General features: G+C 42.8%; 1 protein-coding gene across 4 annotated transcripts in view; it reads right to left on the bottom strand.

The window, feature by feature from the left end:
• AGBL1 (AGBL carboxypeptidase 1) overlaps window positions 1–15,014 on the bottom strand; it is a 1,135,995-nt gene that overhangs the window by 47,131 nt on the left and 1,073,850 nt on the right. Inside the window, exon 24 of one of the 4 annotated variants that reach the window (XM_060401582.1) lies at window positions 13,163–14,408. The exons of the other annotated variants lie outside the window; for them this stretch is intronic. Coding sequence (XP_060257565.1) covers window positions 14,255–14,408 — 154 coding nt within the window. The 3' untranslated portion in view covers window positions 13,163–14,254. Of the gene's footprint in view, window positions 1–13,162; window positions 14,409–15,014 lie in introns of those variants that run through there. 4 annotated transcript variants of the gene reach the window in all.

Below are 15,014 nucleotides of genomic sequence, written 5' to 3'. Positions count from 1 at the left end.
TGTGTAATCACTAAAAATAATATTATATTAAAATATTCATTGGCATATAAAATGCTCATAATAAGCTTTCTAAGTGAATATATGGCTATAAAGTGAATATGTGGCTATAACATACTGTGCTTAGTATTTTTTTGGTATAAAATATGTGTGTAGATTTCTACCTGTATGCATCAATACATTTATATATAAATTCAAATTTTTGCACAAGAAAGATTTAAAAGTTGAAGATTGTAATATTGACAGTGGTTATTTAAGAATGTTGAAATTATAGATTTTCCCACCTTACAAAGTTTCCCATGTTTTCCAAATTTCGGAATTATAAGGGAAAAAGGGAGATTTTATATATATATAAAAAAAAAACTAAACTAAATATTCCTTGCAGACAGCTGTAGATTTCTCTCCAGTATTTCAGATATTGAGTCAGTCCTCTGCATGCTAATACTGATTGGAAACATCTGAGAGCATGTCTGAACATCTCAGTATTTGTAAAATCTGAATGGATAAATATCGGAAGAAGAATGAAGATTTTATTGGTGTCATTAAGTGTTTTTGTCAGCCTAGTGTGTCCTTTGCAATTTGTTATCAACTCTTCTTTCTTGATTTAGGGTAGAACTTCCTTGGAAACAAAAATGTTGACACAATAGGCACTTAGTGTCTCTTTGCTGATTGTGTGAGTATGTGGTTGAAAGGCTGAGTCACTGATGGAATGAATGTCAGATGGGTCAGAGATTTTCTAACAACATACAATAGCTTTAATCCAGTCCCACTTGTCTGCAAGGGGAGCAGGTGGGAGGCTGGCTCAGATAATGGTGGAGCTGGATCCATGTTCCAGAGGATAAGAGATGGCTCTGTACAATCTATCATGCGAATGTTATCGTGATAGTGTTCCTGTAATAACGAAGAGTCTCTTTTAGAAACTTGTTAAGCCTGTGTTGCAACAATATATTAACATAGGTAAATGGCTTGAATGATACATCTAAAGGCAAGATTTAGAGGCAAGATCCTCTAAATCTTTGTACCACTAGAATACTTCCCTCAGAATAGTGTCTTCTTTTGGGAATTCCTTGGTGGTCTAGTGGTTAAGACTCTGTGCTTCCAATGCTAGGGATATGGGTTCGATCCCTGGTTGGAGAGAGAAGATCCCACATGTTCTGGGGCAAATAAGCCCACACACCACAACTGGAGAAAGCCCACATGCCACAACAGAGAGCGTGGACAGCCCCCCAAAAAAAAGTGCTTTCTTTAAGTGGATGCCTGAGTATGAAAAAGTTTGGAAAAATACTTGGGATTGGATCAATACTATATGTCATCTAAAATAAACCAAATAATCTGAGAATTAAGAGAATCTTCCTATCTCCAACAAACTTGCCCACATTTTTACTAGAAGTGACCTGCGTTTGCAAGATCAGCTGGTCTCAGGACTTCAAAACAATCACAATCTTACAAACAACTCCTAGTAATGAAAATGCTGTCTAATGCTGACCAAAGAAACAACTTCATGGTGACAGGGATCTGTAGTCCACAGAGCATTTAGGTTTTTCTGTATATATTTAATTTCCAAACCATACCAACTCTTCCTTGCTCTGTGATGTGGAAGGCTAGCTGAATTTTCTGGAGTTACCTAAGCACAGTGCTGGGGAAATGCTGAGTGAGATGAAGCTGGAAGAGCTACCTTGTACTCCTTAAGTGAGAGAATTAACTCAAGGTTCCTGGTAAGTCAGATAATTTATGTAGTCTCCTTTAAAAAGGGCTTCCAAGGTGGCCCTAGTGGTAAAGAATCTCTGCCTGTTAATGTGGAAGACCCAAGAGATATGGGTTTGATCCCTAGGTCAGGAAGATCCCCTAGAGTAGGAAGTGGTAACTCATTCCACGATTCTTACCTGGAAAATTCCATGGACAAAGAAGCATAGTACAGAATCGAACAATAATGATGCCTGGCCACTGTGAAAATGAATGAGATTAGTCACATAAAATGCCTGGCATGGATGTCTATTGCAGGTGGATTCTTTACCAGCTGAGCCACCAGGAAAGCCCTGTCTGTGACATAGTAAACACTAAATAAGTATTAGCGTTCTCCATGACTTTTTTCCCCACCTTTTCTCTGTCTCTACTCTGTCCCTCCCTCTTCTCTCCTTATTTCTGTCACCTCATAAACTAGGAATTACAGAAGAATATGTATTTGATAAGGGAAAGTCACATGTCTGGTGACAGAGATCCACATGAATCACAATAGGATAAACAGAACTTGAAGACTTGTTGCAAGTGGATTGAATAGATGCTGACATGCTTAAATGAACACATTTCATTTGCACATAATTTCCTTCTACTACCAGCCTCAGAAACTTCCCATTCGTGCAGCCACAACTTGTTAGGTAATATAAAGAAGGCATGAATTTGAGCAAACTGTGGGAGATAGTTGGAGAAGGAAATGGCAACCCACTCCAGTGTTCTTGCTTGGAGAATCCCAGGGACGGAGGAGCCTGGTGGGCTGCCATCTACTGGGTCACACAGAGTCGGACACGACTGAAGCAACTTAGTGGCAGTGGCTGGGAGATAGTGAAGGACAGGGAAGCCTGGTATGCTGCAGTCCATGGGATCGCAAAGAGTTGGACACGACTTAGTGACTGAACAACAACAATAAAGAGAAGGCATGGAATGGTTTAGATGGCAAGATTACAGGAGCATTTTTAGCCTTAAGATACAAATCTATGAGTTCTCCTTTTTCACAAAGGAAAATTTCCACAAAGTTTTATACAAGAAGTAGTATGCAATATTACAATTTCTTCTCTAATCTTTTCCTAACTTAACTCTTGAAAATGAAAGAGAAGTCGTTCAGTCATGTCCAAATCTTTGTGACCCCATGGGCTGCCAGGATTCTTGGTCCATGGGATTTTCCAGCCAAGAACACTGGAGTGATTTGCCATTTTCTTCTCCAGGGGATCTTCCCAAGCCAGGGATCAAACCCAGGTCTCCTGCGCTGAAGGCAGGCTCTTCACCATCTGAGCCATGAGGGAAACCCTACTTAACTATTCAGTTCAGTTCAGTTCATTCACTCAGTCATGTCTGACTCTTTGAAACCCCATGAACCACAGCATGCCAGGCCTCCCTGTTCATCACCAAGTCCTGAGTCCACCCAAACTCATGTCCCTTGAGTCAGTGATGCCGTCCAACCATTTCATCCTCTGTCATCCCCTTCTCCTCCTACCTTCACTCCTTCCCAGCATCAAAGTTTTTTCAAATGAGTCAGCTCTTCACATGATGTGGCCAAAGTATTGGAGTTTCAGCTTCAACATCAGTCCATCCAATGAACACCTAGGGCTGATCTCCTTTAGGATGGACTAGTTGGATCTCCTTTAGGATGGACTAGTTGGATCTCCTTGCCGTCCAAGGGACTCTCAGGAGTCTTCTCCAATACCACAGTTCAAAAGCATAAATTCTTCAGTGCTCACTTTCTTAATAGTCCAACTCTCTCACCCATACATCACTACTGGAAAAGCCATAGCCTTGACTAGACGGACCTTTGTTGGCAAAGTAATGTCTCTGCTTTTTAATATACTGTCCAGGTTGGTCATAACTTTCCTTCCAAGCAGTTAGCATCTTTTAATTTCATGGCTGCAATCACCATCTGCAATGATTTTGGAGCCCCCTAAAATAAAGTCAGCCACTGTTTCCACTGTTTCCCCATCTATTTTCCATGAAGTGATGGGACCAGATGCCATGATCTTTGTTTTGTGAATGTTGAGCTTTAAGCCAACTTTTTCACTGTCCTCTTTCACTTTCATCAAGAGGCTCTTAACTCTTACTTACTGTCTAAATAATGCAACCATTTCACAACTGATACTAGAAAAGAGACTTCTTTTCTGTGTGTCTTCTTCTTTAACATTCCAACATCCACATCATCATCAATTTGAGCCTGAGTTCCAGCTCCTGAAGAATACTTGGTGCCAATGTTGTGTATTTTCTGTGTCCAAATGTCCTTCTTATGACTCATGGTATCCATCCAGCATTTCAAATCACATATATTTTTTCCCCAGGAAAGAGACATAAAATCGTGTAGATAAGGAATGTGGAAGAACATACACTCACATTATCATATGGTGACAGAGACATCAACTCTAGGGGAAAAATGGCACTTTCTACAGATTCCTGGATAGAACCCACATTAAAAGGAAGAAAATGAACAGTTTATAACAGAATGTAAAACCTCTTCCAAGCACTTCCCTCCAGTTTCATTTAACCTTCAACGTCAACAAGGCATTCCCCCAAGCACCATTATGTAGGAGACCCACCTATCCCGGCTGTTCAGATATGCTAGCAGGCTTTGAGCTGTTCAATGTCTATTTCACCAAGATTCATTAAGGACTCAGCAGAGTCGGTCTTTATTTGCAGTGTGGACATACATCAGCCTTGCAACACACACACACACACATAAACATATACAACTAAAACAAATTCACTTGTGCGAAACTTTATTTTTTATGAAATACTGCCTATATCTCATTGATTCTATTAATTCCATCTCAAAATCAATTCATTGTGTTTAAAAAGAGCTAGCCATGAAATTGCCTGAACCTTTTATTGGGCTTTTTCACTGGTGTGATGACTGTATACTAAAGAACACATACCATAAGTACATCCTTCTGGGGCCTCAAAACTCAGCAGAAATGAGAAAGAAAGGCAAAGAAGAAAATTAAAAATTAGACAAAAGACAACCCTGAGGAATGAGTCAGGAAGGGGAGCAGAGAGAGATGACAAATTACAAAGGAGACTGCATAGCAGCCATCCTGAACTGAGGTCCATTGAGCTTCCCGGGTGGCACTAGTGGTAAAGCAGCTGCCCGCCAACGCAGGAGACGTAAGAGACGTGAGTTTGATTCCTGAGTCGGAAAGATCCCCTAGAGGAGGAAATGGGAACCTGCTCCAGTATTCTTTCTGGAGAGTATCATGGACAGAGGAGCCTAGAGGACTACAGTCCATAGGGTCGCACAGAGTAAGACACAACTGGAGTGACTCAGCACAAGAGAAGGGCGTTAGAGTAGGTCAATGGGCCAGCCTTGTTGGTGCTCTTACCATGAGCCCAGAATTGATGAAGAAGTGGAAACTGAGCCATGGTTGGGTTACACATCTTGCCCCCAGCCATAAAATAATAAAAAGAGGCTGTGATCTCAGGTAGTGTGTGGCCCCAACCACCCCTTCTTCACGGTGGCTTCGAAAGAACCCAGAGAGGTAGCTGGTTGACATAGGATCACGTGGGCCTGGGAATGAGAACAGTGCTAGGCACCAAGCAGGTGGCCGATGCTTATTATGTATTTCATGTGTCCTGAGGGGATTCAGGTAGTGAAAACCAGGAGGGAAAAATGTCTAAGTACCTGGAAAAGGACCCATTATAAAATAAGGGTGGACAATAGGGACGTCGGGAGTCAGGAGAGAAGAGAAACAGAGATGATTAATTCAAGTAACAGAAGCCTTGAGGGTTTGTGGTTTGTTTTGTTTTTTTTTTTTTCAGTATAATTACTTTACAATGTTGTGTTAGTTTCTGCCTTACAACAAAGTGAGTCAGCCATACATATATACATATCCCCCCTTCTCGAGCCCCCCTCCCATTCCACCCTCTACCACAGGCCTCTAGGTCATCACAGAGCACCGAGCTGACCTCCCTGTTAAACAGCGTCTTCCCACCAGCTACCTGCTCTACACACGGTAGTGTGTGTGTGTGTGTGTGTGTCAGCGCTCTTCTCTGAAGCTGTCTCACCCTCCCGCCCCCCAGCAGACTCCAGGCTCATTCACATCACTGCACATGGCCCAGTGTTGTCCCTTTTTGTGGCTGAGTGACGTCCCACTGCATATATGTGTTGCATCTTCTTTATCCATTCCTCTGCTGATGGACATTAAGGTCGTTCCACGTCCTGGCTATTGTACATAATGCTGCAATGAACACTGGCTTACATGCGCCTTTTTGAATTATGCTTTTCTCAGGGTATATGTCCACTACTGGGATTCCTGGGTCATGGGCTGAGTTGCTTGATTCATGTCCGACTCTTTGAGACCCAATGGACTGTAGCCCGCCAGGCTCCTCTATCCATGGGATTCTCCAGGCAAGACTACTGGAGGGGGTTGTTGTGCCTTCCTGCAGGGGATCTTCCCAAACCAGGGATCAAACCTGCTTTGCGTATATCTTCTACACTGGCAGAAGCGCTTTACCAAAAACACCACCTGGGGAGCCCCAAAGCTGTGCTGAACATGGGGCTTAAACCAAAGATCCTGTGACTAAGACTCTCATGCTCTACTGACTGGGCTGGCCTGGCTGCTGCTTTCAATTTTATAGAAACGTGAGCCATTCCATGGGGGTCAGAGCCAGTCTCCCCACAGTTATCAAGTGGCCTCCATCTTCACAGGCAATTCCCATGTGAAGTAAGGTGGTTAGATTCGGGCATTGATTGCTTTTGCGACTAGGTGAACTCAATATCCAGAAGAGAGTGGCTTGTCAATAATGCAATGTGTTTAAAACCTACCACGTCCCTACTCCAGGTCAGATACAAAAATGTGATTCTTCAGTCTTTGGAGTCAGTTTAGAATCAGAACCCCAGGATCTGCCACTTACTGTGCAATGACTCTTTGGCAAATTTCTTTCTTTCTTTCTTTCTTTTTTTTTCTCTTTTGGCCATGATGGATCCTTGCTATGGTGCACCAGTAGGTGGGTAGAGGGGTGCTTAGTTGTCCAGCAGCATGTGGGATCTTAGTTCCCCAACCAGGGATTGAACCCGGGTCCCATGCATTAGAAGGTGGATTCTTAACCACACTGAACCACCAGGGAAGTCCCTCTTTGGCAAGTATCTTTACCTTCTTCCTTCGCATTCTCTTGTCCCTGAGATGTGACTATAGTTGCTAATATAGCACCTGGGGCATCCTAGAGGCTCGAAAGTGGGTAGTTGTTGAAGATGTTCTGTCCTGATTTTCAGAGTATTCCTGCACAGCCCATGACACTGATGGAGTTCACAGCTTTATAAGGATGAGAAACGCATAAGCCGACAATCACCAGGGAGCATGCAGGACGCCCTGGCGGACACGGGCGTGAGCTCTAGAGGCAGGTTGCATTTCTCCCACCTGCAGGTTCAACATTCTGCCTCCTCATTTTCAGGAAGCTCTCCTTGAGGCTATCAACAAGGTTGAGGTGACAATTCAGCCTTCAGCTGCCTCAGCAAAGCCTGAGGAAGGATACAAAGACGCCACAAGAGAGTTCAAACTTGACTCAAAAAATATCTGAGAAAATGGCAGGGTTGTATTGTATGTTTAAATATAAAGTTCATCAGAAGCCTTGGAAATAATTCTGAAGCTGGCAATTTAGCCTGCACACCTGAAAACAAGCCTTTGTCAAACTAAGAACTCTCTCACAAAGCAGTTCCTTGTGTTAGTTGGCATTCATTTGTCACACGGTAATTATCCTATTAATCCAAATTAGACCCTTATCTTGGGCTCTTCATCCAATATGTGAATATAACAATTACTGTGTGTCAGGGGGAGTGAGAAGAAAGGTGATTTCAGAAACATGCCTTGTCATGAGAGCAATTTTTTTTTTTGCAGTAGAAAGAAATACAACTTTAACATTTATAAGAACTCAGATACATGCATGTATCTAAGAAATAAAATAAATTTTAGGTTTGTAAAGATCTTTGCAGTTCTTACAGTGTTGTTTTCTTGTTGCTTAGTTGCTAAGTGGTGTCTGACTCTGCAACCTGATGGCTCCTCTGTCCATGGAATTTCCCAGGCAAGAATACTGGAGTGGGTTGCCAGTCCCTTCTCCAGGAGATTTTCCCGACCCAGGGATTGAACCTGCATCTCCTGAACTGCAGGTGGATTCTTTACTGTTGAGGCACCAGAGAAACCCCAGAGTAATCTACAGGGAGATTCAAAACAGGCAAGGAGATCAGTTACTGGGGATATCATGCCCTCTGGCACCTCATTCCAGAGGCTTCTATTCAATTAACCAGAGACATCTATAAAGGACCTTCTTAATACAGGGTTGTATGACATAGACCCAAAAGACAATAGCAGTGACATTCATGTGTGTGGGATTTTCCAGATGCCACTGAGGGGCTCTGTGCATCTACTTGGCTGAATACACTGGGCAGGGGAGTAATAAGGCAGATACATGAGCTCCATTAGAAGAGATTTTATTCAGTAGGTTTACAATAGGGTGCCAAGTTCTGCAGGTTTTTACAAAGCTCTATAGGTGATTCTGAGAGTTAAGAGTAGAAACGACTGTATGTGTGTGGCGGGGAGGGGATGGGTGTGTGCTCAGGCGCATGTACCCAGTCGCTTAGTCAGGTCCGACTCTTTGTGACTGCCTGGACTCTAGCCCGTCAGGCTCCTCTGTCCATGAGATTTCCCAGGCAAGAATACTGAACTGGTTTGCCATTTCCTGATCCAGGGGACCTTCCTGATTCAGGGATCAAACCTCATCTCCTTTACTGCAGGGAGTCTGGTGAATTGCAAGTGGATTCTCTACTACTGAGATACCCAAACTACTGCCAAATACAGATCTTGCCCTAATGATGAAAATCACCTGGGATATTAATATAATATGCCAATTTCCTGATCACACTGCAGACCCACTGTATTTGGAATCTCTGAGTTCTGGGCCCAGATACTATATTTTAACTACTAACAGGTCAGTTTCAGCTTCTGGCCTGTTGCAAACCTATGCATCAATGCTTTGTTGTCTACAAATCAATTTTCTAGCATTATCAGTCAGTTCCTAAAGGGAGACATTTCTGAGTTTTATTTCCGCTCTTTGACCTACTAGACTTATAATTCTTGGCAATACCTTAAGCACACAAAATCTCAGGTGACTGATTTGTGAAATGATCAGAGTTTATCGAAAAGACTAAAAAGTAACAAATGTAAAATCTTTAGCAAGGGGGCAGAGAGTGAGGATTGAATATTTATTTTTCCTTGCCATGACTTTATCTACCTCTTTGTTTTGTTCATTTTAGCTTGTGGGATCATAGTTCCTGGACCAGGGATTGAACCCACACCCCCGACAGTGGAAGCTTGAAGTCTTATTGGACCCACCAGAGAAGTCCCTATACCTTGTAATATGAATGATAATTCACAAATTAGAGGGGATATAAAATATAAAATTCTGATAAAAGAATCATGATCAAAACAAATGTGAGGTCATATTTCATTTTCACTAAAAAATAATGATAACACTGGATTGAGGTGAAGTTGAAATGAAAGCGGTACACTCATACATTGCTACAGCAATGCAAATCTCAGGTTCTTTTGAAGATTTGATATGCTTTTAAAATTATAATAAAATACCCAAGATTTTTTTCACTTGGTCATTTCCTATGGAAAGTAACCCTAAGGATGGAAAGTAACCCTAAGGATGGAAAGCACTGTTTTAATCAGGATGTTTGTTCTGGCATTTTTCAAAATAGGAGAGATTTTAAAGCAGCCTGAATGTCCAGCAATATTTAAGACAAGGTATGTGCTTGCATGCTCAGTCGTGTCTGACTCTCTGCGACCATATGGACTGTAGCCTGCCAGGCTCCTCTGTCCATAGGATTTTCCAAGAAAATCTTCTGGAGTATGTTGCTAGTTCCTCCTCCAGGGGATCTTCGTGACCCAGGGATTGAACCCACATCTCCTGTATTACACCCAGATTCTTTACTGCTGGGCCACTGGGGAAGCCTTTAAGAAAAGGTACATTCTTTTACATGTAATACTATGAAGCCACTAAGAGTAATTATTAAGATCACTGAGTAATAAAGAAAAGCTTCTGTCCTGTGATGCGAGAAAGGAAGAGTGAAAATATATGTCTTATATGATTACAAGACTGAAATACTTGGGTAAAATACAAGGGTAAAATATTGATGTACAGAAGATATGGGAAATTAATAATTAAGTTGCTATGGGATGAAGAACTTGAGTTTTTTTTTAATTTTTATTTCATACCACATTACCATTATAGTGCTGCTGTATGTTCTGTGACTACTTTAAAATATTGCCTGTCCTTTCTATTATTTGAAAGAAGACAGCTCATAGGAATTGTTCCATCCACAGAAAGTCCTAATATAAAACCACTTTGATGATCTCTGACCATTAAAGAAAAATCTAATTTGTATTACAGGGTCATCCTGGTTAGTCAAGAGATCTTAGGCAGGAAATCCTAATCCAGCGAAAGGAAACCACAAAAGGCAATATGACAAGGGACATTCCAAGCTGGATGCAAGAAAGCGAGCTAAGTCCAGAATGAATGGCCAAATGCAGGATGGGAAGAGGGTGTTGGCTTATAAGACAGCTACTCCTGGAGAGGCTCAGAGCTATGAACACTGACAGGTTTGTTAGCTCATGAAGAATGATGAGATTAATCTGGCTCAAGGGTCCAGAGTGGAGTCACAGACATACATTTTCATGTATTTTAGAAAGAGTCTGGGTTCCTATTATACAGAGTGAAGTAAGTCAGAAAGAGAAAAACAAATATTGTATATTAAGGCATCTATATGGAATCTAGAAAAATGGTACTGATGAACCTATCTGCAGGGCAGGAATAGAGATGCAGCATAGAAAATGGACATGGCTGGGATGGGGGGTAAGTGTGGGATGAATTGGGAGACTGACATTTGCATATATACACTACTGGGTTTCCCAAGAGGCTCAGTGGGAAAGAAGCCACTTGCCACTGCAGGAGATGCAGAAGATGAGGGTTTGATCCCTGGGTCAGAAGATCCCCAGGAGAAGAGAATGGCAATCCACTCCAGTATTCTTGCCTGGAGAATCCCCTGGACAGAGGAGCCTGGTGGGCTACAGTCCAGGTGGTCATAAAGATTCAGACAGGCCTGAGTGGCTGAGCACGCATGCACCCATATACTCTACCACATGAAAAACAGATAGCTGGTGGGAACCTGCTGTTTAACACAGGGAGCTCAGCTTGGTGCTCTGTGATGACCTAGAGGGGTGGGATGAGGGGTGGAAGGGAGGCTCGAGAGAGAGGAGATATATGTATGCACATATCTGATTCACTTCATTGTACAGCAGAAACTAACACAACACTGTAAAGCAATTATCTTCCAATTAAAATAAATTTTAATAAATAAATACAGTCTGAATCAAGCACTGACCCAAGCATTCGCTGAGCTGCCCCAGAGAAGGCACTGATCCAATCTTCCTGCTCATTCTCTCATCCCTATTCCCAATATGCTCCAAAGCTATGCCCGGTTCCATGCGCAGAGTTTTGACCCCATTACATAATTGCTGTATGAACTGGCTAGTGCCACCATAAGAGTACATCATGAGAAAAGCAGGGCTGGAAGAAGCACAAGCTGGAATCAAGATTTCCAGGAAGAATATCAATAACCGCAGATATGCAGATGACACCACCCTTATGGCAGAAAGTGAAGAGGAACTCAAAAGCCTCTTGATGAAAGTGAAAGAGGAGAGTGAAAAAGTTGGCTTAAAGCTCAGCATTCAGAAAACGAAGATCATGGCATCTGGTCCCATCACTTCATGGGAAATAGATGGGGAAACAGTGGAAACAGTGTCAGACTTTATTTTTTGGGCCTCCAAAATCACCACAGATGGTGACTGCAGCCATGAAATTAAAAGATGCTTACTCCTTGGAAGGAAAGTTATGACCAACCTAGATAGCATATTCAAAAGCAGAGACATCATTTTGCCAACCAAGGTCCATCTAGTCAAGGCTATGGTTTTTCCTGTGGTCATGTATGGATGTGAGAGTTGGACTGTGAAGAAAGCTGAATGCTGAATAATTGATGCTTTTGAACTGTGGTGTTGGAGAAGACTCTTGAGAGTCCCTTGGACTGCAAGGAGATCCAACCAGTCCATTCTGAAGGAGATCAGCCCTGGGATTTCTTTGGAAGGAATGATGCTAAAGCTGAAACTCCAGTACTTTGGTCACCTCATGCAAAGAGTTGACTCATTGGAAAAGATTCTGATGCTGGGAGGGATTGGGGGCAGGAGGAAAAGGGGACCATAGAGGATGAGATGGCTGGATGGCCTCACTGAGTCGATGGATGTGAGTCTGAGTGAACTCCGGGAGTTGGTGATGGACAGGGAGGCCTGGCGTGCTGCGATTCATGGGGTCGCAAAGAGTCGGACATGACTGAGCGACTGAACTGACTGACTGACTGACCATAATAAAGTAGCATAGACTGGGTGGCTTAACCCACAGAACCAGTCTTCCCAGCTCTGGAGGTTAGATGTGCACAGTTTAGAGCTGGCAGAGTTGGTTTCTTCTGAGGCGTCTCTTCTTGGCTTGTAGACAGCTGTCATCACGCTGTATTTTCACATGGTCTGTCCTCTGTGTCTGTGTCCAAATGTCCTCTTCTTAGAAGGACACTAATCATTTTATATTAGGACCCACCTAAATGACCTCATTTTAACCTGATCACATCTTCACAGACCTTACCTCCAAATACAGGCACCCTGTCAGGTACTAGGGACCGGAACTTCAACATAAGAATTTTGTAGAGACACAATTAAGCTCATAATGGTTGTCGTGCTTTGTTGTTCGGTTACCAAGGCATGTCTGACCCTTTGTGAACCCATGGACTACAGCATATCAGGCTTCCCTGTCCTTCACTATCTCCTGGACTTCGCTCAAACTCATGTCTATTGAGTCAGTGATGTCATCAAACCATCTCATCTTCTGTTACTCCTTTCTCTTGCTATCCTCAGTCTTTCCTAGCATCAGGGTCTTTTCCATTGAGTAGGCTCTTCCCGTCTGATAGCCAAAGTATTGGAGTTTCAGCTTCAGCCTCAGTCCTTGCCAGGAATATTCAGGGTTGATTTCCTTTAGGATTGACTGGTTTGATCTCCTTGTTGTCCAAGGGACTCTCAGGAGTCTTCTCCAGCACCACAGTTCGAAAGCATCATTTCTTCGATATTCAGCCTTCTATATGGTCCAACTCTCACATGCGTGCATGACTACTGGAAAAGCCTCACTCCAAATCCCTGAATAAACCAAGGGAATGAACCACACAGGAGAATGTTCATCATCTTGTGGATCTGTTCAGCCAGTGGGCAGATAATAGGAGATTCGTGGGGCATGCAGGGTAATCCTGATTCTGTTCTTGAGTCACAAGTGTCTGCAGCAAGTATGAGTATTCACATCACATACACAGAATGGTAGAGAAGTATTTTCTTTTTAAAGTAGGATTTAATATCTAGTTTCAGTACCCATTTTGACAGACACAAACATTTACTCTCAATAGACTGAGAAGCATCTTTGTCAGTTGGGTCATGTCACTCTTGTGTCAGGGAACAGTCAGAAGATGCCAAGCTTTGCTGGGGAAGGAGGTGAAAACAATCTATCATCATCCAATCTGCACAGATTGTTGCTTCTCATTCTGGAAACTGGAGGCCAAGTCACTGCCTTCCTCAGCCATGTTGCCATCATGTCTTCATGGCATCCTGAAGAACATCCTAGGATCATCCTAGGATTCTTCTGGAATCCTAGAACATCCTATAGACCCTGTGTGCTTGGAGACATCAAGAACTCACACTTTTCCATTAGGGACTCTTGGAACTCTGAGGCCCCCAGTAGGGGCAGGGGCAGAACCCAGGTCTTCTCTTTCAAGCCTATGGAATCCTAAGACCCAGTCTAGACTCCAGGATACACGGCACCATATTTAGGGCTCCCAAGCAACTGAGTTCTCCCTTGCATCTCCTGACTGTCTCTTCTCCACACAGTCCATAAACTTTCTACCTAATCTGACGGCAAGTTTGCCTGACTCTTTATCTCTTCACAATAGCCTGAGGTTTATTGAAGGGTTAATAGGGTAGCACAGATGTGCCTGCAAACGGGTCTCTCTGCTCAGGCTGAGCATCCTTGCATAAGAGGCGTTCTGCCAAAGAGTCTGGACATAGCCTTGAGTTTAATGGTCCCTTGCAAATGAGGGAGCATTCCCTTCTTGAGATGAGAAGGAGATGAGGGCTTTGGGCAGACTCTCCAGTAGACAGAGATTTCACTCCCCTTTGCTGTACGATAACATGTATGCACCTGCACTGTACTGAAAAGGCTTATTCTTACAGTCTGGAATTCTGCCTAAGGAGGGCTTTATAATAATAAACGGCAATTAGTTTGCCCAGTTGTTCCTCTGGCCAGAGTGGTGTCCTGTCTGTCTTTTGTATGTCTTGTATGTTTTATGTCGTTTCACTCATAATCTCCAGAAATCTCCTACAGTTTATGCCCTCAATTCTTTGTGTTTTAGGATTTTGAAGATAAACTCTTATGTTTTCCAGTTCCCAAAGTATTCCTCCTTAAAATCCATTTCGAAACTCAAAAGCCTGAAATTGATTTCTTTTCTGGGCTCTGCAGTAACAACTCCAACCCAAGGCAGTGGGTCCTTTGGAGTCCATTTTGAGTGGAGAAGAGCCATAAGGCTAAAAAAAAAAAAAAAAAAAAAGATATGAAGGAAAATACACCATTAAAATAATGTCCTACTAGCTACCTTAGCAGAGGAGCCTGGTGGGCTGCAGTCCATGGGGTCGCGAAGAGTCTGACACGACTGAGCAACTTCACTTTCACTTTTCACTTTCATGCATTGGAGAAGGAAATAGCAACCCACTCCAATGTTCTTGCCTGGAGAATCCCAGGGAAGGGGCAGCCTGGTAGGCTGCCGTCTATGGGGTCACACAGAGTCAGATACGACTGAAGTGACTTAGCAGCAGCAGCAGCAGCTACCTTAACCAGTGAGGAAAACATGTGGTCAAATTCATCTAAAACCCAACAATGTTGCTAACTATGAGTTCTTAGGCATGATCTCTACTGTGGAGAGCAGAGAAATAAAAAAGAATCTTGAGGCTTTACAGATGCAATTCAATTGCTCACCCTCTTACTTCCTGGCAAGGTTGTGTCTGTCAATGGCTGGAAGCTCTATTTTTATTTTTGTTACCTTTCCAACTAACCCATCAGCTGTTGCATGTCCTAGCCCAGGGCTTCTCAAACTCTAATATGCATGCAAGTAACTTGGAGGACTTGTCAAAATG

Source organism: Ovis aries, chromosome 18 (assembly GCF_016772045.2).
Source record: "Ovis aries strain OAR_USU_Benz2616 breed Rambouillet chromosome 18, ARS-UI_Ramb_v3.0, whole genome shotgun sequence".
NCBI lineage: Eukaryota > Metazoa > Chordata > Mammalia > Artiodactyla > Bovidae > Ovis > Ovis aries.
Note: the sequence above shows the minus strand (reverse complement) of the source record. Positions and strands in the feature narration are given on the sequence as shown.